We start from the raw sequence: 27,835 nt of genomic DNA, 5'->3' as shown, positions 1-27,835 counted from the left end.
GTCAGGTGACGCAACCAACCCCGCAGAGCTGCGGCCGCTGCGTCTCCTCCCGCCCTGTGACATCACTTCCGCTGCGGGTCTCCAGCCGAGCAGCGCCGTCGCTAGGAGACGGGGCCCGCGTGACCCCGCCCCGCGTGCGCGGTGACGTCAGCGACGTCAGCGACGTCAGCGACGGCAGCCGCTGCGGGTCAGGCGGCGGCGGCGGCGGGTGCGGAGCGGGGCGCTGTGGCAGGTAACGCGGGCACCGGCGTGGGCCTGGCCGCTCCCCCGAGGGGCACCGCGGCGGCTGCGGTGTGCGCTCGGCTCCGGTTGTCACGGCGTTTGTCCTCAGAGGCCGCGGCGGGGCCGGCGCCGCCATGGGGGAGCTGTTCCGCAGCGAGGAGATGACCCTGGCCCAGCTTTTCCTGCAGTCCGAGGCCGCCTACTGCTGTGTCAGCGAGCTGGGCGAGCTGGGCAAGGTCCAGTTCCGCGATGTGAGTACTCGCCGGTACCGAGCCCCCGGGCCCGGTGGTACCCGCCCCGTGCCTGCCGGGCCCCGCGGCTGAGCGCTGCGACCGCGTTTGTCTCTCTGTGTCTGCAGCTGAACCCGGACGTGAACGTGTTCCAGCGCAAGTTCGTCAATGAAGTCCGGAGGTGTGAGGAGATGGACCGAAAGCTCCGTACGTGGCTTCCGTAGGGCTCCGCTCTGGCCTTCGCCAGCAGAAGCAAGCGCTGAGGTTAACCCTGCAAGGCAGTGTCAGGCACCCGAGGGGCGGAGGCTGCCGGCTCCCTCTGCACCAGCCGGTCAAACCACCTCCGGGGCTTGCTTCCGATGCGAAAGGCTTTCATAGCATCATAGATGTGTGTTGGAAGGGACCTTAAAGCGCCTCCAGCTCCAACCCCTGCCACGGGCAGGGACCCCTTCCACTGGAGCAGCTTGCTCCAAGCCCCTGTGTCCTTGAACACTGCCAGGGATGGGGCAGCCACAGCTTCTCTGGGCACCCTGTTCCTTAACCAATCTTGGAATAGGAGGTGAAAGAATTCCCAGCCACTGCTGGGGCTGAGTGGTGGTTACAGTGGCAGGGTGACATTGAAGTATGTTTTTAGTGAATACTAACAATGCTGTCTCTCCAGGGTTTGTTGAGAAGGAGATTAAAAAAGCAAATATTCCTATCATGGACACTGGTGAAAACCCAGAGGTGCCATTTCCACGTGACATGATCGACTTGGAGGTGAGGATGTGTGTGAAGACTCTAATATTTGGCTCTAGATGAAGACAGGGGAACCATTCCCATTGGTAAACCCCAATGAATTTAGTGGCAAAGGTGCATTAAGCATTGTCCTCAGCTGCCACCTGCAGTGCTTGCTCTGCCAGCTCACACCAGCCTGAGAGCTTTGGTCACAGGCATTGTTTCCTTGTGCATTTGCCCAAATACAATGAGAAGCGAAAGGACTTGAAAGGCATTTCACCCACTTCAATGAACGCACAACTGTGGGGATTGCAGGGTTTACAGTGGGGCATTCTAAGGTTTATAAGGGGTTTTAATGATGTGAAGAACACTGTTAATCCAGCCTATAAAAGTCTGCATTAACAATCTATAAAAGCCTGCAGAGAATGTCCCAGACCCAGAGCTGTGTCTCATGGTGGGCTGGAGCCATGCTGCAATCACATGGGGATGTGAAGCATCCTGTCTGCTTCCTTCTTGTACCAGACCTAACAGCACTTGCGTGTGGAATCGCTTTGACCCCATTTTCCTTCTCCTTTTCACGTCTTGCAGGCAAACTTTGAGAAAATTGAAAATGAGCTTAAAGAAATCAACACGAACCAGGAAGCGCTGAAGAGAAACTTCTTGGAGCTGACAGAGTTAAAGTTCATCCTGCGTAAAACTCAGCAGTTCTTTGATGAGGTCAGAATATGGGGGCTGACAGCCGGGGAGCTGGCTCTTCCTCCACAAGCCACCAGTTTTAGTCTCAGATATCCTTTAGCTGCTGGTTTGGACAGCAGTCATTCCTGTGCTTCAGGATAGCTGCTCAAATGGTTTTCCATGCTCCATGCAGTACACGCAGCTACCCATGATGTTATGCTGTTGCTTTGGGGTTGTTTTAGTTAAGCAGTGGTTTATCTCAGTATTGTGTAAAGTCATGAAGGAGCTGGTGGTCTTTAAAGCACATCAGCAGAGCAAAGCCTTGGTGCTACAGTCGAGCCCTTTCTGCAGTGGGTAAGTTCTTTGGTACGTGGGCAGATGAACAATCCTGCCTCACTCACACAGGGGAACTGCAGTCCAGCTTCATTTCTCTTCAGCTTTCGGAATGTTATATGGGGATTCCATATAAATCAATAATACAAAGTCCCCCTGAAGTCATTGATTATTTAATTGAGCCTTTGATCAAACCCTGAAGTTCTTGGAGGTTAAGTTCTGGAGCAAAGCTGCAATTGAAAATCATCAACACTTTCTCAGACAGCAGCTGGGCCAGAAACTAGCAGCTCCTTCAGTGGACCTGAGAAGAGCTTCACTGATGTCATTCATGGTACCCCCATGGGAGAAGCCATGATCCTTCCTAGTCCTAGTAAAGCTTAAGTATCTCAGAGTCCAGGGAATTTTCTCAAGGAGTTGCCCAGTGTTCTTTAGAAGGACACGTTTTAGCTGAGTATATGTCCTGTTTCATCTAATCCAAGGATTTGATCAAAGAGTTCTTACTGCATTTGGCTTCTGGTATATACAGAGGTTGTGATCAAGTAGAGCTGGGCTCCTGCAAGCTTCAGCCTGTTTAGCTAGTGGTTGGGGTTTGGGTTTTTGGCACGGGGTGCTGCCTGTTCAGGCATTCAGGTTGTTTCCGTGCCAACACAAGTCTTAGTCTGTGCTGACAGAGCTATAGTGCTGCTGATGTGATGGGTTGATTGGTCCTGGGGTTGGTTTCAGTACCAGATAAATGTCTTCGAGTGTTGAACGTTCATTCACAAGAGCCTCCGTGGACAAACAGCGTTAACCTGATCATCTGGCACTCGGTGTTAGGTGCTGCTGCCAGCCTGTGCTACCTGGGGGCAGGTAGTTTCTGTCCTCTGGTGGAGCTGCCCGCTGCTGTTCTTCCAGTGCAGTGGGCTCACACTGAAGGAGATCCAAATCCATTTCCTAACCAGTCTCCGTCAGGTCACCCGCCAAGGGAACTGAGGTCACGCTCCAGTGAACTGACCACAGGACGTTTCAATGGGTTCCTGCTCCTGTTGATAACTGGTTTCTGTAATAATAAACCAAACCACAAGCCATAAATGCACTGCTGTGTGTGAAAACGACCTCAACATCTTGTTATCCTGAGCAGGAACCCTGTCGTTTGTACAGTGCCTTCAACACTTGAAGACTTCAATGACTAATAATTAAGACTGTTATTCATAGCAGTAAGTTGCACAAGAAATGGCTTCACAGTCCAAATGACTTAGGTCTGGGCGTTTGCTCTCTGGAGTTGGGGGAGGGTGGCTTGTTCCTCACAGGACCTTGTAGCCATTTCTTGTTTCAACGTACCATGTTGATGATTCTGCTCCTTTTCTCAGTCTTCTTGTCTTTGCTTGTGAAGAACAGTATGAGCTGGAGAGATTTCTCTGAAAGCTTTGCCTAGAGTGTGAGCGTAAAAGAAGACTGGAAAAGTAATGGTTAATGGCATGCAGATCCCCATCTCTCTCTCCTCTGACTCTTCTCACCACTTGCTTCGTTTCTGTTTGCTTTGCCTCTGTCATTTCTGTCTGCACTCTGGGTTAATAAGTTGATGGTGGAATGAATCCCTTTTAGTTTGTGTGAAAATTGGTGTCCATTCTGTTTGTGCATCGGGAGGGGCTTGAATTGTATGGCAGAGTGTGGGGAGCCAGAGCAGGACTGTGATCAGGAGGGGAAGATTTAACTTGGTTTTCAGGCAGTGAGATTAAAGATGCTGATTGCGATAAAGGTTCTGATCTGAGTGAACAAAAAGCAACTAAAAGTGTTTATTAATGAAAGGTCTACTTACTGTTTACCAGCATGCAAATGCTTGGGTTTCTCTTACCCAGAGCAACCTGATGTGAGAAGTACTTCACAATCACTCTGATACTTCACTCCCTGCTGGTGAAAACTCTTATTCAAAGCAAGTTTCCTAGAGTCTCATTTCTCTGCCTTGTGGCTGTAGAGCTCTTTCTTTTCCACACAGTCTCTTGGGCTTTTATTTCTGTTACACCTTGCAACACTGCTTTAGTTGTCCTTCCAGAACCAGAGCTGTTGTTGCTGTGGCACCCCCTTTGCAGAAAGGGGGTGATCATCCAATCTAAGTAGTTGAGAGATGAACTAAAATGATGGAGGGAGTTTATTATGCAAATTGTCCTTTTGTAAGGAAGTTCTTGTTTAGTAGAACTGGTCGAGACCTTGACTACTGATAAATACAATACAAGCCTCTTACAACTGTATCTTACTGGTTTTCAACATCGTGAAATCTAGGTACCAGCCAACCACCGGTGTGTTTGCTTGGTGTGTGGGTACCAAACTTCCTTCTTTTGGTTGTGTCCTCTGTGAAGCAAAATTCTCATTCAGTTTTTGGTGCTGCCCCAAGTTACCTTGAAGTTGAAAGCCTCAGAAATTCTTCTTGTTGGCTTTCCAAACTAGATTAGGGACTCCCTTGTGTAACATCTGTGAGCTAAAACGAGCATGGGCACAAGCAGCTGAGCTGCCTTCGATGTCAGCCTTGCAAAACCTTGTATATGGCAAATACATTTATTTGATGAGCAAGTAAAATGTAGAGGGTTGGTTCTTCTTTCCACTAAAATAATGATGCAGCTCTTGCACAAAGCAGCTCTGGCTGCATCACCCAACTTGCTATAGGCTTTTGCAAGGCTGCACTGAATCTGTGCGTGCATTTTACGTGTTCCAGGGTCAGACTCTGCCTTCAAGTGTATTTTAGCAAGTCCCCTTGTAGGGAGACCTCCTTCTGTACCACCGAGGGTAGAGTCTGGCCTCTGTTTCTGCTAGGGAACTGTCATTTTCATCATTCCATTATGTAAGCTGCAGAGGCAGAAATAAGGATGATGTGGGCTTGAATCGTGTGAAGGTGCGGCACAAGAGGATGTGCTTTGAGCATCCATCCTGGCTTGACTTGCTGGCACTTACAAGCTGTATTCCCAAGAATTTTGACCTGCCAATCAGTTCCAGTGAAGGACAGTATAAAACTGCAGCCTGTTTTAATGCCTGCCTAGTCAAAAAATGAGCATCTTTTGTCACACTGCCCTAAGCAATGCACCCGGTGTGTCTGTCAGTAGTACATAGGGTGAATAAGGGTAAATAGCTTGAAGAATGAAAAGATGTAATCAATAAGTGTGGTTTTAAGCTGGAAGTATTGTGTGGTTTTTTCTGGAGGGAGACCTTTGTGAAGCCAGTAAAGAAAATCACCATGCAGTACTTCCAGGTTTTGCTCCTGATTCTGACCCTGTATGTACGCTGATGTGGCGAGTAAGATGGAATCAATCAGACTCCCATCACGTAATTCCCAACTGAATGAGGTATTGCCTCTGCTCCTGGGCATGGCTGACACATTGGATACACAGGTCTCACATCTGGTTGTAGGGTCACAGCCTTGGGCAGCTGCAGGGGATCTCCAGGTGGCTTGAACCATCTGTGGAAGACCGGAGCATCTTCCTCTTGTGTAGGAGCAGGCTTCCAGGCACTTCATATGCAGGTGGAGTTGCCCAGGCACCTCTTAGAAACACCTTTTGCATCTTTATTGATGCGCAGAAGATGCCCAAGAGGGAATCAGCATCTACCTTCATGTTTTTCTCCATTTAAGAGACAGGGAAGTGTCTCACTTTGGTTTGTGCCATTAAAAAAATGGTTCTTGGGAGCATAAACTTGATTGAATTCTGCCTTTCTTCAGACTTGTGTATCCCACAGCCTCTGTTCAGCTGCAGCAGTCTTTAAACTTCTCTTGTATGGAAGCTTTGCTGAGCCATTCCACTTTTCCTCTTGTTTTATCCCTTGCTTGTGTGATTCTTGCTGTATTTTCTGTCGTCTTCCTCTTTCTGCTGTCTTCTGTTCATTCTTCTTTCCTTGCCTCCCCACTCTCTCTCCTGGTTCCTCGTGCCCTGCATGCCACTAACCAGTTTCATTAGATATTAATTGATTTGTGAATTCAGGCTGAATTGCATCATCAGCAGATGGCGGATCCAGACCTGTTGGAGGAATCCTCGTCGCTCCTGGAGCCAAGCGAGATGGGAAGAGGTGCCCCGCTACGACTTGGGTAATGGCAGCTTGGGCTCCCTTTTAGCTGGCTTTAGGATCCCTGGGGTTCAGCCTCTGGAATCTGCAACCGTTTGTGTGAAGTTGTGGAACTTGCCAGCCTGGCACATCAAGCAGATGAAGGCTGATCTAAACCCGCGCTTGTCCTGTGCCCATTGATTTCCCAGCTCGTATCTGTGCTTCACACTTTTCCCCCTGTGCAAAGCCCCTGTAGTTGTTTGTTCCCTGTAAACCTGTTCTGGTGCTTTTTCAGGTGTTCTGAGCTCTCACAGCTTTAGTGAAACTCATAACCCAGTGCTCTGAGAAGCTGTGTAGTTCTGTGTCCTCTTTATTAGCTGCTTCCAGGCTGTCTTTGCATGTGTGTAATGGTTTATCCAGACACAGGGGTTTGAACCAGTGGGGTCTCCTGAAGCACATACCCAGCACATAGTCAGTGGCAGCCACGGCTGCTATAATCCTTGCCATGTAATGCATCAGGATCCTGTTGAGATGAAGACTAACAGGCATAGAAACTGTATGTGTAAATGCATTTATTTCTCCTTTAACCAGTGATGTATACTTCCTTTACTAGACTGTTTCTGTTAAAAGGCATAGCTTGTGCTGTAGTGCAGGTGTGGGTTTATCTCTGCATTTAGAGGACCTGCCGTTTTGCTTCAAGAACCCATTGTAAAGCAAGATTTTAGTCGCTTTCAATGCGATGCTGAGCTCCAGCTGCCCTCAGTGCTTTGGCTGTTGGGCTGTGATTCCCTTTTGATGCAGAACTAATCTTTGTGCTGTGCCCTGGGCAGGTTTGTGGCCGGTGTGATCAACCGGGAGCGGATCCCCACGTTCGAGCGCATGCTGTGGCGAGTGTGCCGAGGGAACGTGTTCCTGCGCCAGGCAGACATTGAAAACCCCCTGGAGGATCCTGTGACGGTAAAAGGACCTCCTCTTTACAGCAGCAGAAGCCTCAGCTACGTGAAGGGGTCTCAGATCGCTCCATCTAAGCCTCTGGCCTCCAGTGAGCTCCATGCAGGCAGATGTTTGGGTTGTGTTCCTCTCCAGCACCTACTTGCAGGCTCTGAGCCTTTAGTGACTAATGCTTTATTCAAACAAAAATAGCAGGATGATGGTGAATGCTCTTGAAAGAGGGAAGAACAACTCGAACTCTGGACTGCAGGAGGGCACATTTGCTTCTCTGGCACAAACAGCAGCTCACGTGTGCTGTCTGAATAGGTACTGACCCTCCTTGAGAGAGGCTCTTAGGGACAGGAGCAGTCTGTAACATCTGTAGCTCATTTCCCCTGAGCTGGGCCCCATTGTTTTTTCTTACTGTGCTAATCAATAATTTGAACACCCAGCTGAGGTTTGCTGGCTTTCTTACCGATACAAATAGTAGGCATTGTGATTGGGCCTCGTTTTACATTTGGTGTCCTTCTTTGCCCAAACTTGAGCCCAAAGAGTGACCAAACTTTGGATACTGATGCTCTTAACTGCTGCAAGGAAAGGCTGCACTGGAACAAAGCAGAGCTGAAACCCAGTAACTGCCCTTTGCTGCTCAGGGAAGGCAGATCCTCCTGTCCCACCGACTGCTGGTAGTTGACCTGTTGAATTATCTGTCTACTAGGAGAGACTTTGTTCTTATTGTGCAACACTTCCTCAAGTGGAGGTTACACCTAGTGTCATTATTCCTGAAACATGATGTTAAAGTTTCCTAAGTAAGGTGGAACAATAACTTGTCAACAAACGCAGGAAGGGGACCTGGCCACCCACTCCAGAGCAGCTCTGCAAGGAATGTGCCCTTGGCCTCCCTAGAGAGGCAGAGCTGTTAAACTCCTCTTGGTGTCGTTTTCATTCACTCTTTGGCTTCTTGTGCTGTTCTGAGGTGAGCTGCCGCAGGAAGAGCTGATACATGTTCCATGTTCTGTGTATTGCACAGAGTTCATAATGGAGACTCCAGAATATCAGTAACACAAGTAGGGGTATTTCACTCTGAGGCTAAGAAAATGGCTTTCCTTGGGACTCTTAGTGCTGTAAGGTCCATTCTTGACTGACTGTGCAGATACAAGCTCTGTGTGCTCAGATCCAGAGGAAGGGAAAGTAGAACTGTGCTATAATTTGCTGTAGTGCTGGCTGCTGGAGCTCTTACACTGTGCTCTTTCTTCTGTTCTAGGGGGATTATGTGCACAAGTCTGTGTTTATCATCTTCTTCCAAGGCGACCAGCTGAAGAACAGAGTCAAGAAGATATGTGAAGGGTATGAAAGCCTTCCATCTGGGCAGCTCTCTTAAATACACATTGACATGACTTAATACTGGGATCGTTCAACACCTGATCTCATGGTGACTGTAGGAGTACAGATTTTGACGGCAAATAAAATGTGCCAGAAGTAGCTGAAACCTATTTTACAGTCAAACTAGCTCCTTCCCATGCCTGACATGCTCAAAGTAGATGAGTGTTTGACTAGAGAATGCCTCAGACCAAGGAGGTTCACGTGTTGGACTCACAGACAGTCCCAGTGGGCTGTGAGCAGGCGATAGTCTCACGGGGCAGGCCAGCAGTGAGTACTTGTAGCAGCAGCTGCATTGGCTTGATAGCAGCACCCTGAGCTGGGGTGGCTGATGGACTGTGTAACAGTGCCTTTGAGCCACTTGTCACCACAGGGAACAGAGGGCTTCCTCCCACTTCTGTTTCCTTAAGTGTTCAGCTTCTGTTTTGGCTGAAAGCAAACTCCTGTAGCCACTCGATTTAAAGGCTGAAACTCTGCTTGGCAGTTTCTGCTGATCAGAAGCTTCTCTTAAGGTGCCTCTTGCTTTGTCCAGCCTCAGCCAGCTCTTTCCCTGACTGACCTATCTCTTCCCATCTTTGTTACTGAGGTGGCTTGCATGTCTTTCAGATTCCGTGCCTCCCTCTATCCATGCCCCGAAACACCCCAGGAACGGAAGGAAATGGCTTCTGGTGTCAATACCAGAATTGATGATCTTCAGATGGTAAAATAAGGGGTCAATGCCCTTTTTTCCTTTTAACAATCTAATTGAAAACGTCTTTGGATCCTATTAAAACATGAGCATTTGGGGCCCTATCAGATGACTGTATTTTCAGCTCCAGGTAGCTTGAGACCAGCAGCTCAGCAGTGCAAGACAGATGTTTGGAGACTGCTCAGTTTTCCTTGTCAGGGGTTAGGATGATGGGGTGGGTTGATGTTTCTGGAGGGTTGAGTTCATTACACACATGTATAAGTACAGCCCTGACAGAGAACTGCATACCAGGGAGCAGAGAGGAGTATGCATGTGTAAGGAGATACCATGTTTTCCAGCTCTGAAAGCATGCTTGTCTGATTGCCTGCTTCATCTGCCAGAACTCTGAGAGCACTTCCACTTATTCCCGAGCTGAGTTAACAATGCTGACATTAACTTAGCTCTTCTCTTTTTCTGCCTGTCTCTGTTCTCACGTTGTGCTGTCCTGAAGAGCTTCTGCTTTACAGCTGATCTCTTGTGCAGCAGCCTGAGGTTATAATGCAGACAAATTTAAGGGATTTGAGACAAACAGGTTCAGAAACTAAAAGGAAAACGTCTGAATTTGGAGTGCTGCTTTCATAAACTGCCTCGAGCTGGCGTTTAACTCAGGAGCAGTTTAATGAGTAGGATTCAAAGCTGCATGTGCCCTGTGTCCTCCCCTTCCCTGGAGTCTAAGACTTTCCGGTCTGGAAATCTGACTTGGCCTGAGTTAGGTATGTTCCAGTTGGGGAACAGCCTCAGTAGAAAACACTTTCTCCTTTTCCCTTCAGTAAAAACCTCTCTCATTGTAATCTGGGTGTTTTCTTAAGGCAACGTGCGCCTCATTTGTAGAACTCTGCTCTGCTCTTTTAACCTGGGTGGAGGGAAAAGTGTTCTCTGTGCTCTCTGCACAGTTCATTGTTTGAAATACCCACTGCCCCTGGAGCTGGAGGAGGGGAGTAGCCCTGGAAAGAAGCCTTTAAACCTTTTAGCAGAACTAGATTAATACAGAGCCTAAAGCATGTATTGTGGGCATGGGGCTGTCCTGTGCATGGGATGGGGAGAGGGCTCGTTGTCTGCTGGTGGGTAGGGCTTGCTCAGCCCCATTCTGCTGTGCACGTCTCTATGCTTTGCGTTTTGGCCAGCGAAGTGGCCTCATCCTCTGCTTCCCTGTGCAAGGTGCTGAACCAAACCGAGGATCATCGGCAGCGGGTCCTGCAGGCAGCTGCCAAAAACCTCCGCGTGTGGTTCATCAAGGTGCGCAAGATGAAGGCCATCTACCACACCCTGAACCTCTGCAACATCGACGTCACGCAGAAGTGCCTCATTGCTGAAGTCTGGTGCCCTGTGGCTGACCTGGATTCCATCCAGTTTGCTCTCCGGAGAGGCACTGTGAGTAGCTGCAGCATCCGCAGCAGGGGATTGACTCCTCCAAATGGGATCCATCCCTTGGGGCTGTTGGGGCTAAGCTTTGTCACAGGGATGTGGTGGGAAGCTGTAAGTTCAGGGGAATGCTGCGATGCTGAGGCATTCTCCTGTGCTTCAAGTCTTTGGTACGTTTAGTTAACCTGGCTGTGCTGCACTCCTGCTGTTTGGATCTATAGTGGAGCTTACTGAAAGGAGCTCTACAGGACATGAGCAAGATCACCCTCTGCTCAGACGCATGAGAGCTGGGTGCCTTGAAGTCCTTCCACTTGCTGTTTAAAAAACCCAAGCTCGCTCTTGCATGGGTTTTCTTGTCTGTCCTAATCAGACAATGCCCATCCTTAACTACAAGTGCTGCTCCTCCTGCTGCACTGAGTGGAGAGCAGTGGAAACTTGGCAGCCTTCCTCAGCTGCTCAAGTGTATGTCTCATGGGGGAAGCACACTGCAGACATTCAAGCTTGTGGTTTTCCAGCGCTAACAAGGAAGTGGTGTTGTGCTCAGAGGGTGGGTTTTCTAATCTTCCTCTTTGTTTAAACAGGAGCACAGTGGATCCACTGTCCCATCCATTCTAAACAGGATGCAAACCAATCAGACCCCACCAACATACAACAAAACTAACAAGTTTACTTGTGGCTTTCAAAACATTGTTGATGCTTACGGCATTGGGACGTATCGGGAAATAAATCCAGGTACCTTCAGACATGGGGGAAGTCCAAGACATCTCTCTCTCAATTTTGTAGTTATGGTGTTCCTCTGTATTGTTTGCCCTGTGTGAAAATGCCTAACAGAGTGCTTCTCCTGGTAGAGGAGAAGCCTGGGAATTGCATTGCTAAATGGCACGGATTGTGCTGTGCTAAATCAGGGCTTCCCCAAGTACAGCACATGAGGAGTGTCCTCTTCTCTCTTGCAGCACCCTATACGATCATTACCTTCCCCTTTCTGTTTGCTGTGATGTTTGGAGATTTTGGCCATGGAATCCTGATGACTCTGATTGCTGTTTGGATGGTGCTTAGGGAAAGTCGGATTCTCTCACAGAAGAGTGACAATGAGGTGAGGTGGCCGCTCATGCTGAGCTTGGCATTAAACCAGAGTTGTAGCTGGTTCACTCCATCCTTCCCCCTTCAGCTGACAATGCCCATTCCTCCTTTCGCTTGGAATTTTGGGAAGCCTGTAGACCACAGACTGAGCGGGATAATTTCATAGCAGTAGTGAGTTCCTTTGGGTTTCCTTTTGGCTATTTATAGGGAATGATTTCAGTTGTTTGAAGGAAATGCTGTAGATAAGCTCTTGTAAACAGATCACTCAAAGCTTGGTTGTATCATAAATGGGTTCATTCACTGCAAAACTGCTTTCTGTATGTGTAGATCTCCAAGATTCTTTCAGTTTGCTGATCCGGGTGGGTTTTGCTTGCTCAGGGCTTCAGCTGACAGGAGGTGAACCAGAGTTAAGCTACACTGAGAGAGCTGAACAGGGTCTGCATTGCCTGGTTCCAAACTCTGCTGCCAGGGGCGGTTTGCCTCTGTGTGTGCAGTGCAGTTTGTCCTCAGCTCCTCCCAGCTGCTCTGTGCACAGCCACGCTCCTCTGCAGCCTCTGGGTTCAGATTCTCTTCTGCAGGGCTGCCTCTTGAACCTTTCATCCCTGCCATGGGGAAATAGAAACCTGGGGCTTTTAGTCTGTATGGCAGTGTTCTTGTCCTGCAGCTGACTGGTTTTACTGTGTCATGAGGCAGCTTCCTTGTTCTCATGGACTTCCTTTGTTCCTTTCTGGGTTGTTTTTGATACAGATGTTCAACATGGTTTTTAGTGGCCGGTACATCATCCTGCTGATGGGGCTGTTCTCCACCTACACCGGCCTCATCTACAACGACTGTTTCTCCAAGTCCCTGAATTTCTTTGGCTCCTCCTGGAGCGTCCGGCCCATGTTCATGAAAGGCAACTGGTCGTGAGTAAACACTTGGTACAAGCTAAAGGGTGAACGAGATAAGCAAGTGGCTTATCTGTCCCCATTGTCCTCCATGCTCAGGAAGTCAAATTTGAGCTCAGTCTCAAGCAGCACTACAGGAGAGCGTAAACGTGCTCTCCATCGAGTTTCAAGCCAGCTTTTTTTCATTCCAGAAAACTCGTGAAGATTTAGTTTAGCCCCTTTCTCACAGACATTCCTGCCCCCTGCATCCTTCTTCCTTGTGACTTGTCAAGAAACAGATTCATTATTCATTCAGGAAAATCCCTAGGGCCATGCAGGAACCTTAACGTTGTCTCTGTTTGAGGCACTCCTTGCTCTCACAAGGGGAGAGCATCGTTAGTTTTTACAGAGAGAGGACACTGTTGCTTGTCTTAATGTTTGTATGATCTACTTCTACCCAAACAGAGATGCCTTGCTAGAGACCACTCCTCTGCTGCAGCTGAACCCTGCCATTCCCGGGGTGTTCGGTGGCCCCTACCCCTTCGGCATTGACCCGGTAGGAGCCATTCCTTCCTTTGCTGTCCTTAAAGAACATCCCTGTGTCAGCAGGAGTGCCTGTCTGGTTGACTGTATCCACAGCTCAGCCATTCCCTTAGCAATCAGTGTTGGAAATAACTCCTGAATGATCACATTAATTCAGCTCCCACTGAAATGCTGGATTCGGGATGGAGAGACTTGTTCACAGGTCATTAAAGGCCTCTTCCTCACCATCCTTGACCTGCAGGGGTTTAATCAGAACTGGTTAGACTTGCAAATCACTTTGATGAAGTTACTTTTTGACCTTTTTCAGTCAGTCTTGGAGCTGTAAGTTTTGAGTAATCCCGTCATTTTATATCCACTGACATCACTAACACTGCTTGAAATGCTTGATACAAGACCTGGCGTGTTCCACATTCACAGGAAGTGCAGAAAATCAAGAGCCATGTGTCATTGTTCATTGAAATGGATAAATATTTTCTTTCCTGTCAAGGATACAGCCCCACTTTTCCTGCAACCTTTGCCTCCCATAAAAACAAGCAGGGTTTGATTCCTGCTCTGCTGGGGGATCAGTTGTTCTAAGGGTTCTCAGCAGGAGAGGTTGGCTGCTCATTTTCCCCCATGTGGCAAACCCATCTTGAAAAGAAACCTGCTCTTGCAGCCTAATGCTTCCTGGATGGTTAATAGTGTTTAGCTTAAAGTGAAGGTTTCCATCCTCCTCTGGTTTCCTTTTGCTGGGTGTTGGGCTGACCTTGTCCTGTTTTCCACAGATTTGGAATATTGCCAGCAATAAGCTGGCCTTCCTCAACTCCTTTAAGATGAAAATGTCTGTGATTCTTGGCATTATCCACATGCTCTTTGGCGTCACACTGAGTCTTCTCAACCACATGTAAGTGCTTTGCTCTGTTTTCCTCATTGGGGTGGGGGGCTTCTTTGGGGGGGGGGGGGGGGTGTTAGTTTAAGCTGCAGGAGCCCATCAGACTTCAACCTCTGCTGAAGGAGCAGTGGAGTTGCTCCTGTCTGGCTATGCAGAACGATGCCTGTCCCATCATTACTGGGTTTAAATCCCAGCTACTGCTGAGCCCCTGCAGTTTTGTTCTAAAGATGATAAAAGCTTTTTGCCCTACGTATACCTAATGCTGACCAAATGTAACATTAAACTCTTCGTTTCTTTCCCCCCCCCATAGCTATTTTAAGAAGCCACTGAACATATACCTGGGATTTATCCCAGAGATGATTTTCATGTCGTCACTCTTTGGATACCTCGTTATTCTCATTTTCTACAAATGGACAGCCTACGATGCTCACACCTCCAAGGATGCACCAAGCCTTTTAATACACTTTATCAACATGTTTCTCTTCTCCTATAGTGACACCAGTAATAAGATGCTTTATAAGGGGCAGGTAGGTGCTCTTGCTAAATAAAATCAGAAGTGCTTCTTGATATATCTTAACCTTATGATAATGATGAAATTGAGCAGGAAATGTTTTTTCCTCCATGACAGAGGAAATGTGGCATCGCTCCTGAAGCCTGACACTGTGTAATGTTGAAGAAGGAAGTAATCCCTCTACCAGGAATTTATATCAGTCTGAGCATGTCAGCTCTGGCTCCAGAGCATTTGGATTCAGATTAATAGTGGAAAGTGATTAGGAATATTGTCCTGCATCTGCAGTGTGATGCCTCTAAGCTTAGCTAAGATGCCAGTGCCATTTCCTCCCAGCACTATCAGACATCTGTCAAATCCTCATTCCCTGCACAGTCTCGTGGATTATTCCCTAATGTAACCCAGTACCAGCACTACATGCTGTGCACAGTCAGCTGGGGCGTGCAGGCAGGCATTAAATACAGGGTTCCAGTTGTTCAGTGCTGCCTGCGAGCTCCTGCTGGGTTTTGAGCGTGTGTTTGAGCATGTCAATCAGCTGAGACCTGTTTCTTTTGCAGCAAGGCCTCCAGTGTTTCCTCGTGGTGGTGGCGTTGCTGTGTGTGCCCTGGATGCTGGTGGCTAAACCCCTGGTCCTTCGCCATCAGTATTTAAGGAGAAAGCACTTGGTGGGTGACTGCCTCTTCTATTTTCAGTATGAAAACTAATGATGGTTGAAAAGCCACGTTCTCCATCTTGAGCTTGGATACGTGGGGTCACGCTGTGGTGTGACCTGCAGAGTGGTTTTATGCATATTCCTAGGCATGAAGGCAGGTGGGTTTTACTGGAGGCACAGAGTTGCCTGCCCTCTTCTCAGATCTGCATCCAGCATCAAACCTGCTTCTAAAAGCCCTTTATGTGGGTCACGATAAAAACAATCGATCTGGCTTGGGCTCTGTCAGCTCTCGTACTGGTTGCTGGGTGCACTTCTGTGCCTTTGCTAGGCTGGCAGTGTAAATGCAGAGGTGTGACCTTGCTGGGGTGGCAGCCTGATCAGCTGCCTGTTAAAGCCGTGTGGATGGCAGAGAGTAACCATTAAAAGGACAAAACCCAAAGTAGCCTTAGGCAGTGGTTATGTGAGGGGCTGTCTGCGGGGTCCTCTCCAGGTGCCCCACTGTATGTAAAGTATCTTTATATGAAATGTAGGAACCTGGCACACGTGCACTGAGGAGACTCACAAGTTCTCCCTGCATGTGTGGCAGAGAGCTTTTGGGATGTGAAGTGAGTCAAAGACGAGTTCAGTTAAAGACACTCCCTCTCCCTTCTCTGACCATCTTTCATCCTCCCATGTCCCCTCCATTCGTCTCCCTCTCTCTTTTTGTTTTCTTCCTCTTCCCTTTCTTTTCTTCCATTCACTATCAGGAAGGGCAGCCCGTGGAGGCCCAGGTCAGCCCAGTCCCGAACGAGCAGGCACTAGAGGCAGCAGCGGCTGCAACAGTGAGTGGATTTAAAAATCACCTGATGGATTTAAAGATGGGAATTGCCTTTCTATCTAATGGTCAAGAGAGCACGGAATGTATCTGAATTCCCTAAGTGAATGACAGCTGCACCTTTAGGGTGAAAAACGCTTTCTCTTGGAAAGAGCAAAGTTCAACAAAACTGATACATTCTGGAAGAGCTACCAGGCTGAAGGATAATAGTTATGTGTGCCCAGAATGCAGGAGTGCTGCTGAACTCAGACCCTGCAGAGCAGCATGAGAATACCACAGCCCCCAGGTTAAGTTCCCCTTTTCTTTCCTTTTCTTGCATATTTGTTGAAGACACATGAGGATTCTTTTCAGTGAAGCATTTCTGTTTGCATTATGTGTTCCCAAACATCATGTGTATGTGACGGCCTCCCAGCAACTTCCTGTCAGGAATCACGGGATTTCTGACACCTGCACCCTTGGATTGAAGCTGTGATGAAGTGGGCATGCACAAATGAGCCTTTCAGCAGCAGTTGTCTCTTCTTTGTGTCTCAACCTATAGACAGCCCTTGACTGCCAAAGCTTTCTGGTGGAGTGAAGGTTGCAGCAGCACTTGGTCCCTTCCCCAGAGGCATTTCAGACTCACAGGTCTTAATCTATAGTCCCTCAGATCACTCCTGAGCATTTTCTGTCTCTGGAGGGAAATAGAAACCCTGCTGTAGAGTGCCCAGTGCTGCTTGCTGAGCAGAAAGGCAGAGGTAGGGATGTGCATTTGTTGTCCAGCATGTTTCCAATGCATGTAAGCCCTGCTTGAGGGCCCTGTCAGGTGATGGGACAGGTCTGTGCATCGTTGGTGGTGCTAAGCTGCTATGGGGAGGAAGCCTGCCCCGAATCCGATGTTAACTCTGCAGTGAGCCCAGCGAAGTGGGAAGAGCTCCCGATGCTTGCAGAGCTCCAGCTCAGGTTGTGGGTTATTCCTTTCCATTTGGAGCGCAGCGTTGGTACGGCCGGGGGCAGATGTGGGATGTCAGCACAAATGTCTAAAAAAGGAACTGCTTGCACAATGTAGAGCTTCCAAGTAAGGGAAAGTCTGAATCCCCAGGAGCGCTGCGAGGTCGCCTGGCGCTGGTGGGGAGCAGGGGGGGTGTTGGTGTCAGTCTCTGCTGCTGTGACTTGCCACGACGTGACTGTGCCGTTTACACCAGCCGTGGTGTTTGAGTGCCTGTCCCCAGCTGCTGGGCAGAACGTTGCTCTGTTGCACGTCGGTGCCAGCAAATGTCCTCTTGAGAGATGTGCCTTTGATTTCACGTGGGGTTGCAGTCACTGTGTAGAAATGTATGCAGGTCTCACTCCGACAGCTTTCTTTTCCCCAGCCCTAGCAGGAATCAGCATCTTTCCCATCCAAGCTGGGAAATAGAATTCTCCAGCTGGTTTCACCCGAGCCTTCGCACTTAATGTTTTGTTTCCTTCTGTGAGCTGCTGCTGCACGTGGACTCGTAAGAAACCCACGCTCTTGCAGGGGAACACAAACAACACTTTGCTCTTTCTCTCTCTGCACGTGTTAGGGAACACACAACTTCGGTGGGATCCGGGTGGGCAATGGCCCGACTGAGGAGGATGCTGAGATCATTCAACATGACCAGTTATCTACCCATTCCGAGGAGGGGGAGGAGGTAAGCACCACCCTCTCTCGGGGCAATGTTCCCTGCAGCAGAATGTGCTAGCTTTTTGCCTGCATTTCCTGATTCCCCAGCTGTTTAAATAGCAGCACTCTCAGTGAAGTGTTTTTGTAGCAGTTTTCGTACAGATTATCCCTTGGTTGTTCCCAGGACTCCAGAAAAAGCAGTTTACTTTGCATATAAAGAGAAACGGGGCTCTGGTTGTCCTCGTTAGAAAGAACCATCATCTATGGGGCTGCACAGTGGGAGCTGCAGAGTACTCCTGGGTGGCTCATGCAGCCTCTGCTCTGGTTGAAGAGCAGTGCTGGTGCCTGCTGCTCCAGGGTCAGCAGAAACCCAGGGCTGTGTTTCTGGAGCAGTGGAATCGTGGTTATGTTCATTTTGGTGGTTGGGGATAACATTACTTGCTTTGCCTTCCCTGAGTTGATCTCATGTAGTTTGGGTGTATTCCGATGCCTCTCTTGAGCAGCATCTTGCCTCTGTCATGCGTGTGATGTCTTACTGCTTTCCTGTGTCGTGTTTAGGGAGGGAATTATTGAATGTGTTTGTGCTGAATGTGATGGACACCCTGCACTAAATGTAAACTTATGTTTTCAAGCCTGCAGAGGATGAGGTGGTAAGAGTACAGCCAGCTTTGCCTTCATGTGTATCTGAACCATTTCCCATTGGTGTCAAACACGTGCCGAGTTAAAAACATGTCACAACATCTTGTTTTCCAAAGGATCTGGCTACTTCCGTGCTACAGGCCATTTTGAATTCTTCATGCATCCATGCCCATTAACAGACCTTTAATTACTCCACCTCCACAGCCTGTTTGCCTGCCCCTCTGTTGCAGAGCTTCCTTAGCTTACCCAGCAAGCTGGAAGTCTGAAACTGGGAAGTTTTTGCCTTTAAACTTCTGCAGGAGTCTCATTTGCCTCACGTTGTGTCTTTGGTCATTGTGCACTGCAAAAAGCTCTTCAGAGCTATCTGTGCCCAAACTCTCTGCTATTTGAAGGACAATCCAGGTTGTTGCAGTCAGCAAATGCAGCAGAACCAGGCCAGCTTCGTGCAGCTCATCAGCTATAGAAGGGAAGCTGTGTTCTGAGAAACTGCTCATTCACAAGCACTTGTAGCAAGCAGAAGTACTAAAGAAAAGGGGTTTTTTAGGACTACTCATGCAGGGTTGATTGTGGGCTTCAGCACTCTCAGGTAACCAATTCTATTACAAAACCTTATCAATGCCATGAAATGAGAGCAGCTTCCCAGCAGTGGTGCTGCTGTGAATCGTGCTGAAGGTGCTTCTGCCTAGAGCCCTGTTACATCCAGGGGCATCTGGAGCTGAGGGGGGCACAGAGACTGTTCCTTCAGGCAGGCTTCAGTGAAGGCCTTTGCAGTTCATGTTCTGTGCAGAAAGAATAAGGCTTTTGACGTCCGATTTCACTTGTTTGCCACAGTTCTTGCCCTGGACACACCAGGGGAGAAAGAGGAATATAAATAGCTTTCTGTGCATGCCTAGAGCATTAGTCACTTGATGTATTTAAAACATCGTGTTCACTTCACTTAAATAAGAGCAGTTTCTGAAGCATGGATTAAATCCAAAAGGCAGGGAATGCTTTCCCAAGCTGCAGAAGAAGGAACTGGCCCCCATGGCAGACTTCCTTATAAGTTGCTTTGTTTCAGAAAACTACCAAGACCTAGAGGCTTGGCCAGTGAATGGAGGCAGATGTGACCCTTTCACAGTTGCTTTATGCATTACTTTTGCTTTCCAAAGGGCACATTTGTATCTCCAGAATGCTCTTGTCCTGTAGCAAAGGTACATACGCAGCAGTATCAGGTTGGAATACTGTCTCCTTTTATGCAGCAGTACATATCATGTACTGGTGAATTCATGTGAGCACGACCTTGCTGCTGAACAGTTTTTTCCTGGCAAAGCCCTTGGCTCAATTTGGAATACCTTACTTTGATATGCTAGACTGTGAAAACAAGGATGCTGAGACTGAGCCATCGCCCTGCCAAAGGGTTTTCCTTTATAACCCCTCCATGCTAAACCAGGAGAAGACAGTGTCAGTGTGTGACCTCAAGCACCATGTCCTGGGGAGCAGCCCCAGCAGCGTGCTGCCTCAGCTCCCCCCATGGCCCGTGTTCTCTTTGCAGTTTGACTTTGGGGACACCGTGGTGTACCAGGCCATCCACACCATCGAGTACTGCCTGGGGTGCATTTCAAACACTGCATCCTACCTGAGGCTCTGGGCTCTCAGCTTAGCCCATGCACGTGAGTATTCCTTGTGGAACTGAGGGGTTGCATCGGTGTGGATGTGGCAACGCAGGGAGCCTCGCAGAGCTCAGCTGCTGGAGGACAGAGCTGTGTATGCACTAGCTGGGAGGGAGGGGGTGTGAACAGCAGTGTCTGCTTGCACAGGGCTCTGCTCAGAGGGAGGGATGGAGCTGGAAGCACTGAGTGAAGCAAAGAGCTGCTGAGCAAAGGCTCTGCCCTGCACCGTGTGTGGCAGTTGGAGGCAATGTCCTCACACGCTCGGATGCAGAAGCTGTTGGCCCTCCTGTTCCCCACCTCAGTGCAGTGGGAGTTTGAGTTTTTGCTTGAAGTGAATGGGGACAACCCCTCCCCTCACTGAACCCTCCTCTCCCCTGCCTCCTGCAGAGCTCTCGGAGGTGCTCTGGACCATGGTGATCCACATTGGCCTCAGCGTGAGGAGCCTGGGGGGAGGCTTGGGCCTCTTCTTCATCTTCGCTGCTTTCGCTACGCTGACGGTGGCCATTCTGCTGGTCATGGAGGGGCTGTCTGCTTTCCTCCATGCTCTTCGCTTGCACTGGTGAGTTACTGGGGCAGCAGGAGCTGCAGAGCTCTTTGGGCAGGAAAACCGATGCCACCTGAGCTCTGCAGAGGTGCCATCACAGGCAGCTATGGCTGTAACACTGGGGTTGGGGATGATACCGAGCCAGGATCAGTGCTGGAGCACCACGAACCTGCCTGAACACCTGCATGTCCTGCAGCAGATGTGCTCAAACAGGGCTGGAGATTTCAGGCTTGTTTCTAGTGGTGCAGCACTGTCCCAATGGGGTGCGTGACCACTGCTTAGGAATGATGGAGAGTAACTGGTCTCTGCTTAAGAATCAGATCAGAGCTTTGGGAGCAGTGGGATGGGGTGGTTGTGCTGGGTAGAGGAGCGTGTTGTGGCATTCAGTAGGGCTTTCTCGTTCTGTCTTTTGGTTCCAGTGTTCACTTGCCTTAGTGAGCAATAGGTACTGAGCTGCTGACTGCATATACCTTCCCATGGTCTAGTTCCTCTTTGCTGTACCTTGCACTGAACAGGAGCAGCTTTGCGTCTGCCCTTTGGTGTGCTGGGGAATGGCAGCTCTTTCTTGCTGGCTTTGCTTATTGGCAGAGGCTTTTGTAGCCCCTTTCCCATGCCGATGGGATAACGGCTGCATCCTGCGCATGCATCCAGCCAGGAATGAAGTGCTCGTTGCTTTCTCTGCACCCAAGTATGGGAAGTATTCAAGAGCTTGCTGTAATCCCTACTTGAGAGCGCTCATTGTTCCCCTTCAGCTCCCCTGCTTCCCACTGCATGGGATCACAGGAGCGATGTGGGAACGGGCTCTGCTCTCCTCAGCCCGAGGTGTTGGAGAGGAGCACGCGTGTGCTCCGTGCAGCTCAGGTCCCTGCCCTCCTGCCTGGTAAACAGGAGAACAAAGTGAAGCCCCGTGGCGCTCACAGGGAGCCTTCTGCCTTGCTTCAATGGGAAGGGAAGGCTGTGAGCAGCGAGTGGCAGAGGGACAGGAACCGCCCTTTTTAGGATCGTAGAATGGTTCGGGTTGGAAAGGACCTTAAGATCATGCAGTTCCAACCCCCTGCCACGGGCAGGGACACCTCACACTAAACCATGGCACCCAAGGCTCTGTCCAGCCTGGCCTTGAACATCACCAGGGATGGAGCATTCACAACCTCCCTGGGCAACCCATTGCAGTGCCTCAGCACCCTCACAGGAAAGAATTTCCTCCTTAGATCCAATCTAAACTTCCCCTGTTTCAGTTTTAACCCGTTACCCCTTGTCCTGTCACTGCAGTCCCTAATGAAGAGTCCCTCCCCAGCATCCCTATAGCCCCCTTCAGACACTGGAAGGCTCCGTCCTGGTCCCTCCCCGATGGGGGGGTCCCTGCAGTGTCGCCATCTTGTGCTGCGGGAGCCGGGGGCTGTGCAAATGGCTGCTGGCTGCTGCCTTCCCTGGCACCCAGCCTGGGAATCCTCCTGGCCGGCACTCGGAGCTCACTGCTCCCTGCCCGCCCGGGGCTCTGTGCTGAGCCCTGAGCCCTGAGCTGTGTGAAGGAGCTCTGCAAGGCCTGCCCCCTGCTCCTGCTGCAGCGTCCGAGAGGAGCAGGGCGCAGGCAGGACCCTACTGCATGTCTGCCCCGTGCTCCTGCTGCAGCATCCAAAGGGAGCAGGGCACAGGCAGGACCCTGTTGCAGGCAGGACCCTAGTGCAGGAAGGATCCTAATGCAGCCAGGACCCTAATGCATGTCTGCCCTGTGCTCCTGCTGCAGCATCCAAAAGGAGCAGAACTCAGGCAGGACCCTGATGCAGGACCCTCATGCATGTCTGCACCGTGCTCCTGCTGCAGCGTCTGAGAGGAGCAGAGCTCAGGCAGGACCCTACTGCATGTCTGCCCTGTGCTCCTGCTGCAGCATCCAAAGGGAGCAGGGCACAGGCAGGACCCTAATGCATGTCTGCCCGGTGTTCCTGCTGCAGCATCCAAAAGGAGCAGAGCTCAGGCAGGACCCTGGTGCGTGTGGGCTGGGTTTGACCCGCAGTTGCTTGTGAATCAGCTGGGTTTCAGTCTTGCTCCTCTGGGCTGCACATCTCCAAGCAGCAGGAGCTGAACAGTTCTGAAGGGCTTTGCTTGGCAGGCTCGGGGTGTTCCTCTTTACCCAGAGGGCTGGGCTGAGAAGATAAAGCATCATTGGAGATACCTCTCTTGTGCTGGTAACACCAGGCTCCCTCATGGTACCACTCACAGAACACCTGGGCCAAGTGGCCCCGGGGGCTGCAGCTCAGCCAAGTGATGGCTCTGCCATTGCCAGGCCAGCTCCAAAGGGCAGGGGGGGGTTAAAACCTGCCTGGAAAGATGCACATCCCTGAAGGGGCCCAGGGAGGAAGCCGGCTGAGCCCCCGCCGCACAGGGCTCGCTGCTGCCGTGCAGAGCAGCGCAGGGCACGCATGGGGAGCTGCAGCTCTCAGTGAAGTCGTCTTTCCCCTGAGTGTGTTGAGGCAACTTCAGTGGCTCTCTAGGAGAGAACGTGCTCGAGCCTAGAGCCCGGGGAGCGGGTTAAGGCAGTGCTTCAGACTGAGCTGGGCTCTGCTGGGCTGGCACAGTGAGGAGGGAGGCACCTGCAGCCCTTCAAAGAGCGCGCTGTCACCATGCCTCCTGCTTGGTCCTGGATGTGGAATGCAGGGGGGTGTCTGCAGTGGGGTGTCTGCAGTGGGCTGTCTGCAGTGGGCTGTCTGCAGTGGGCTGTCTGCAGTGGGCTGTCTGCAGTGGGGTGCCTGCAGTGGGATGTCTGCAGTGGGGTGTCTGCAGTGGGGTGTCTGCAGTGGGGTGTCTGCAGTGGGATGTCTGCAGTGGGATGTCTGCAGTGGGATGTCTGCAGCGGGATGTCTGCAGTGGGATGTCTGCAGTGGGGTGTCTGCAGTGGGGTGTCTGCAGTGGGGTGTCTGCAGTGGGATGTCTGCAGTGGGGTGTCTGCAGTGGGGTGTCTGCAGTGGGGTGTCTGCAGTGGGATGTCTGCAGTGGGATGTCTGCAGTGGGGTGTCTGCAGGGGGCTGTCTGCAGGGGGCTGTCTGCAGTGGGGTGTCTGCAGTGGGGTGTCTGCAGGGGGCTGTCTGCAGGGGGCTGTCTGCAGTGGGATGTCTGCAGTGGGCTGTCTGCAGGGGGCTGTCTGCAGCGGGATGTCTGCAGTGGGGTGTCTGCAGTGGGCTGTCTGCAGTGGGATGTCTGCAGTGGGATGTCTGCAGTGGGATGTCTGCAGTGGGGTGCCTGCAGTGGGGTGTCTGCAGTGGGGTGTCTGCAGTGGGGTGTCTGCAGTGGGATGTCTGCAGTGGGGTGTCTGCAGGGGGCTGTCTGCAGGGGGCTGTCTGCAGTGGGGTGTCTGCAGTGGGGTGTCTGCAGGGGGCTGTCTGCAGGGGGCTGTCTGCAGTGGGATGTCTGCAGTGGGGTGTCTGCAGGGGGCTGTCTGCAGGGGGCTGTCTGCAGCGGGATGTCTGCAGCGGGCTGTCTGCAGGGGGGTGCCTGCAGTGCGATGTCTGCAGTGGGATGTCTGCAGTGGGGTGCCTGCAGTGGGGTGTCTGCAGTGGGATGTCTGCAGTGGGATGCCTGCAGTGGGATGTCTGCAGTGGGGTGTCTGCAGGGGGCTGTCTGCAGTGGGCTGTCTGCAGTGGGGTGTTCCCTGTTGAGGAACAGGATGGGGGGTCACACACCCCCCCCGCTGTGCCGGGAGGAGCAGGGCAGGTTTGCTGGCAGCGGGACTGGGGTCTCCTGGCAGGACCAGGACTGCTGTAGGTCTGGGTGGTTCTTCCTGGAAGCCAGGAGCAATGCAGGGAGCCCAGCCCAGCGCTTCCACGTGCTCTGCCCCTCCGTCCCAACCCGGGGCGGGGGGAACTTGTGCACATTCCTTGCACGGGCTGGGCTGGAGGAAGCGCTCCCGGTGCTGTGCTGGGATGGAGGCCCACCAGGCCTCCCCTCCCTGTAACATCCCTGCTCTGCACTGTCCCAGCTTCCCGTTCGCTCCTCAGGAACGTGCCTCCATGTGGATGCTTGCGTTCAAGCAGCCTTCTCGAAGGCAGTCGGCTCCTCTGCTGCAAGCAAACACTGACTTTGGCCTAAGGAGGTTTGTAACTGAATGCCAGCCTCAGGGGCTGAGGCAGGAATGGTCTCAGTGGGTCTGTTTTCCTATGGAAAGCAGCCTTTTAGGTGCAGTTTGGGGCCTGATTTGGTACCAGGCGCTCTTTTCCCTGCAGTATGTCCCATGCCCAGCCCACAGGTAGGAACACCGGGTAGCAGGAGGCATAATACAAGCAAACCAGGTTAATTCAGAGCAGTGAAGAGTGGGGTTTACCTCGCTCTGTAGGAGAGAGGTTGGTGTTAAATGAGCCCTGTGATGCATGGGGGGGCAGTTCCAGAGCCTGGAGCAGCCAAACCACGTTGTTACAGTGCCAGCTGCCTACTGCATTCTTCCCCAGAGCTTCACCACTGGTGGGAGATGCTCAGTGCAGAGCTCAGCACTGGGGCCGGTGCAGCCATCCTGGAAACAGCGGTGTCGCGCTGGGAAAGGGCCTTGGATTCTGCCTGTTCCTGAGGCCACTTCCAAGAAGGAACCCCCCGAATGCTTGAGCCATGGCAATGGGGTTAAAGTCACTCCTTCCTCAGCCCGGAGCTGCCTCTCCTCGAGCTCCAGGCTCCCAGTTGTGGCCAGTTGGAAGCGAGCGTGGCCAAAGGGATGCGGGGCCAAGTGGAGCGGTTCATCACCAGGGTTAAGGTTTCCTTGGCAGTGGCTCTGTGTGAGTCACATCCCCAACCCTCTGCCTCCAGTTTCCCTTTGCTTACAGAATCCTTCCTTAGTCACAGGATACTCATGGAGATTATCAGGGTTCCTGCAACCTGGAGCCGGTTGGCAAGGAGCCCTTCCTCCCACACGGAAAACCCTGCTCATCCTCGGGATTCCTCTGCACAGATGAGCACAGAGCTGCTGTTCTGAACCTCTCCCTGCTGGGAAATCACTTCTTGCTGCCTGAAATACCGGGCTTTGGTGGTTCCTGACCGGGCCAAGCCCCATCCAAGGCTGCTTTCCTACACCTTGTGCGCTGCGTTCATGGCTCTGCAGTTGGCTGCCCCCCCGGTTCCTGCAGAGACTTGGGGGGTCTGAGCCCATCACGCAATGGGAAGCGCCGCTCACGAGGCTCCTGACCCACGGAGCTTGGTTTTGTGTGCTGCGGGCGGATCGGGTTCTTTCTCTGCCCCTGTTTGGCTCCTGCTGCCCACTGGGGGTTCGTTGGAGCGCTGCTCTCTGGAAGCAGAGTTCATTAGGGGAGGCAGGGAGATGGGGCCGAGTTAATGTTCAGCTGGAGGCAAGAGGCACAGCTCGGCCTCTGCAGCAGGAACCAAACATCCTGGTGTAAACAGGCAGAAGCAGCTGGGGGGGAGGCTGAGGACAGCAGCACCAGCCGGGGCTCGCTCCAAGGGTGGACTCTCTGTGCTCCCTGGGGATGCTGTGGCACCGGTTCTGGTGGCCTTTGCTCGCCTGTAGGGGTAGGATCAAGGTACCTGCAGAGTTCTGCCCTGCTGCAGAAGCAGCAAACAGAAACGTGGGCTTTGTGCTACGTTCTCATCGCCGATCTTCTCTTTAAAGCTTCCTTTTGGGTAGTCGGTGACGGCGCTCGGCTTGTTGCTGACCCACAGCAGAGCGCTGCCTTTCTCATGAGCTCTCCCTCTTCCTTCCCCTGCAGGATTGAGTTCCAGAACAAGTTCTACACCGGCACTGGATTCAAGTTCCTCCCTTTCTCCTTCGATACCATCCGCGAGGGGAGGTTTGACGATTGAGTGTCCCCCCTTCAGCAGTGCTCCTCGTGGCCAGCCCTGTCCCGTGTGTCCCAGTTGCATGTAACCCTCCCATAGTGAACGTAACTTATTGCAGCACCCCAGAGCTTTGTCTCCGGGGTAGTGAGTGACACTGGATCAAACTCTTATCCCTTAAGTTTCCCCCTGCAGATAGCAAGTGCACGAGGTGGGTGAGCGGGGCTGTGCAGCGTGCCCTCGGGGTGGGCATCGGGGCAGGACAGGGATGCAGCCACAGCTCAGGGCCCACACAGCACACGGAGAAAGGGCTGAAAACCCTCACAAAGCTGCTCGGGAAGAGGAAGTTTGATGTGTGGGTCCCACGTCCCTGCCTCTGAGCAAACTAAGTGGGAGCAGGCAGCAGCCTCGGGGCTCCCGCGTGTGCTGTGCTCCCATCTGTGTCTCACCCCGGGCAGGGATTCGGCTCCTTGAGGTACCGGTGATGGTGTTGTCAGCGTGCTGGGGTGCTGAGGAGCCCTTAGGGCAGAACAGAGGCTGGGCTCCCGCTGCCATTTCCCCGCAGTAGCTGTTGCTTTGTCTCATGTGCAAGATGTGAATAATTCCTCACCCTCCTCACGTGGATGTAGCTGTAGGAGCAGTGATGTGCGTGTGTGTTTGTGCTGTGTGCAACTGTCGTGTTTAACTCCGTGCAGCTCAAGTACTTGTGTGTGACCACGTTAGAACAATACTGAGGGTCACTGTAACCCGCAGTGGAAGGGGAAAGGCCACGCAGGGCTGGTCGGGTCAAGTGATGAGCATGGGGTTTGTGCCGCACGTGGCTGCATGGTCACAAGGGTGCAGAACCAGAGCTGGAAGCGGGCCACGGCTGCGGGTGCATGCTCACGGTCAGTGTGTATTAAACCAACTGCACAACAACGAGCCTGGCCTCCCTCCTGCTTCCCCTGCGCTCAACGAGCTCCTCTGCCCCTCTTCCTCCTGTTGGGGGGAGCTGGGGTCTTTATCCATGGATGGGTTGTGGAAGGAGCCCGGTGTAACCGTGCCCTGTTCGAGCATCCCGGTGCTGCGGGGCTGGGCAGGGGCTGGTTTGTCCTGGAGCTGAGGCTGGATTGAACCTGGGCTCTGGGGGTGCCTCTGCCGGGTCGGGGCTCCTGCCCCGCTCCGCTCCCCGCTGTTTGTTCGAGGCCTTTCCTGCCCGAGGGGTTTTCCGCGTGTGCAGGAGCGGGAGGGGGGTTCCGGTGGGATCCGGCCGTTGTGTCCCTTGGTGGGGGGGGGGGGGGGGGGGGGTGAGGATCCCGGTCCTGCCCGCTGCGCTGGGACCGATCCCGCGCTGCTGCTGGTGCCCGCTCTGCCAGGGGCCGCGCTCCCTTTCGCCCCGTGCCCCGGCCCTCGCCGCACTCCCGCTGCCATCACCGGGTTTCTCCCGTTTCCATCACCGGGTTTCTCCCGTTTCCAGCCCTCCCCTCGGCCGCCTGCACGGCTCCGGGGCCGCCCCCGCTCCCGGCCTTGCAGCGCCCCCTGCCGACCGCAGCGGGTCTCGCTCGATCCCGGGGACCCTGCGCCGGGCACCGCCGCTTCCCGGGGCTCGGAGGCGGCTCCGGGACCGCGGGTGTTGAACGCGGTACGGGACCAGCCCGGAGCCCCCGGTGCCACCCCCGGTGGGGTGGGGGGGGAGGCCCGGCAGGAGCCCCGCTGCGGTCC

At 52.1% G+C, this 27,835-nt stretch overlaps 1 protein-coding gene across 5 annotated transcripts; it reads left to right on the top strand.

Annotated features, from left to right (window-relative positions):
* Nucleotides 1-216: 216 nt before the first annotated feature.
* ATP6V0A1 (ATPase H+ transporting V0 subunit a1) lies at nucleotides 217-26,370 on the top strand. 5 transcript variants are annotated; one of them, XM_061477580.1, is made up of 22 exons: nucleotides 217-232; nucleotides 332-473; nucleotides 581-659; nucleotides 1,114-1,211; nucleotides 1,758-1,886; nucleotides 6,122-6,225; nucleotides 7,013-7,139; nucleotides 8,377-8,459; nucleotides 9,099-9,192; nucleotides 10,378-10,590; nucleotides 11,163-11,313; nucleotides 11,535-11,674; nucleotides 12,409-12,566; nucleotides 12,993-13,083; nucleotides 13,835-13,953; nucleotides 14,252-14,468; nucleotides 15,007-15,114; nucleotides 15,848-15,922; nucleotides 17,457-17,564; nucleotides 19,707-19,824; nucleotides 20,212-20,383; nucleotides 26,068-26,370. In XM_061477580.1, the coding sequence occupies exons 2-22, from the start codon at nucleotides 357-359 to the stop codon at nucleotides 26,159-26,161; spliced, it is 2,595 nt and encodes an 864-aa protein (XP_061333564.1). In that variant the 5' UTR covers nucleotides 217-232; nucleotides 332-356; the 3' UTR covers nucleotides 26,162-26,370. The 5 variants fall into 5 exon arrangements, with proteins under 5 accessions (XP_061333564.1, XP_061333566.1, XP_061333565.1 ...); XM_061477582.1 differs by having other exon boundaries at nucleotides 6,143-6,225; nucleotides 26,068-26,369; XM_061477581.1 differs by having other exon boundaries at nucleotides 6,140-6,225; nucleotides 26,068-26,369.
* The last annotated feature ends 1,465 nt before the right edge of the window (nucleotides 26,371-27,835 follow it).

Source organism: Pezoporus flaviventris, unplaced genomic scaffold (genome assembly GCF_033815535.1).
Source record: "Pezoporus flaviventris isolate CSIRO_AGI_PZ_B2104156 unplaced genomic scaffold, CSIRO_AGI_Pfla_v1 ptg000107l, whole genome shotgun sequence".
Lineage (NCBI taxonomy): Eukaryota > Metazoa > Chordata > Aves > Psittaciformes > Psittacidae > Pezoporus > Pezoporus flaviventris.
This window is presented reverse-complemented; position numbering and strand designations above follow the sequence as displayed.

Bases quoted from the DNA above. Each gene is read 5' to 3' on its own strand.
- ATP6V0A1 (XM_061477580.1), top strand. From the start codon at position 357: ATGGGGGAGCTGTTCCGCAGCGAGGAGATGACCCTGGCCCAGCTTTTC. The intron at 1,212-1,757 runs GTGAGGATGTGT...CACGTCTTGCAG, and splicing joins GTGACATGATCGACTTGGAG to GCAAACTTTGAGAAAATTGA. The intron at 7,140-8,376 runs GTAAAAGGACCT...CTTCTGTTCTAG, and splicing joins CCCTGGAGGATCCTGTGACG to GGGGATTATGTGCACAAGTC.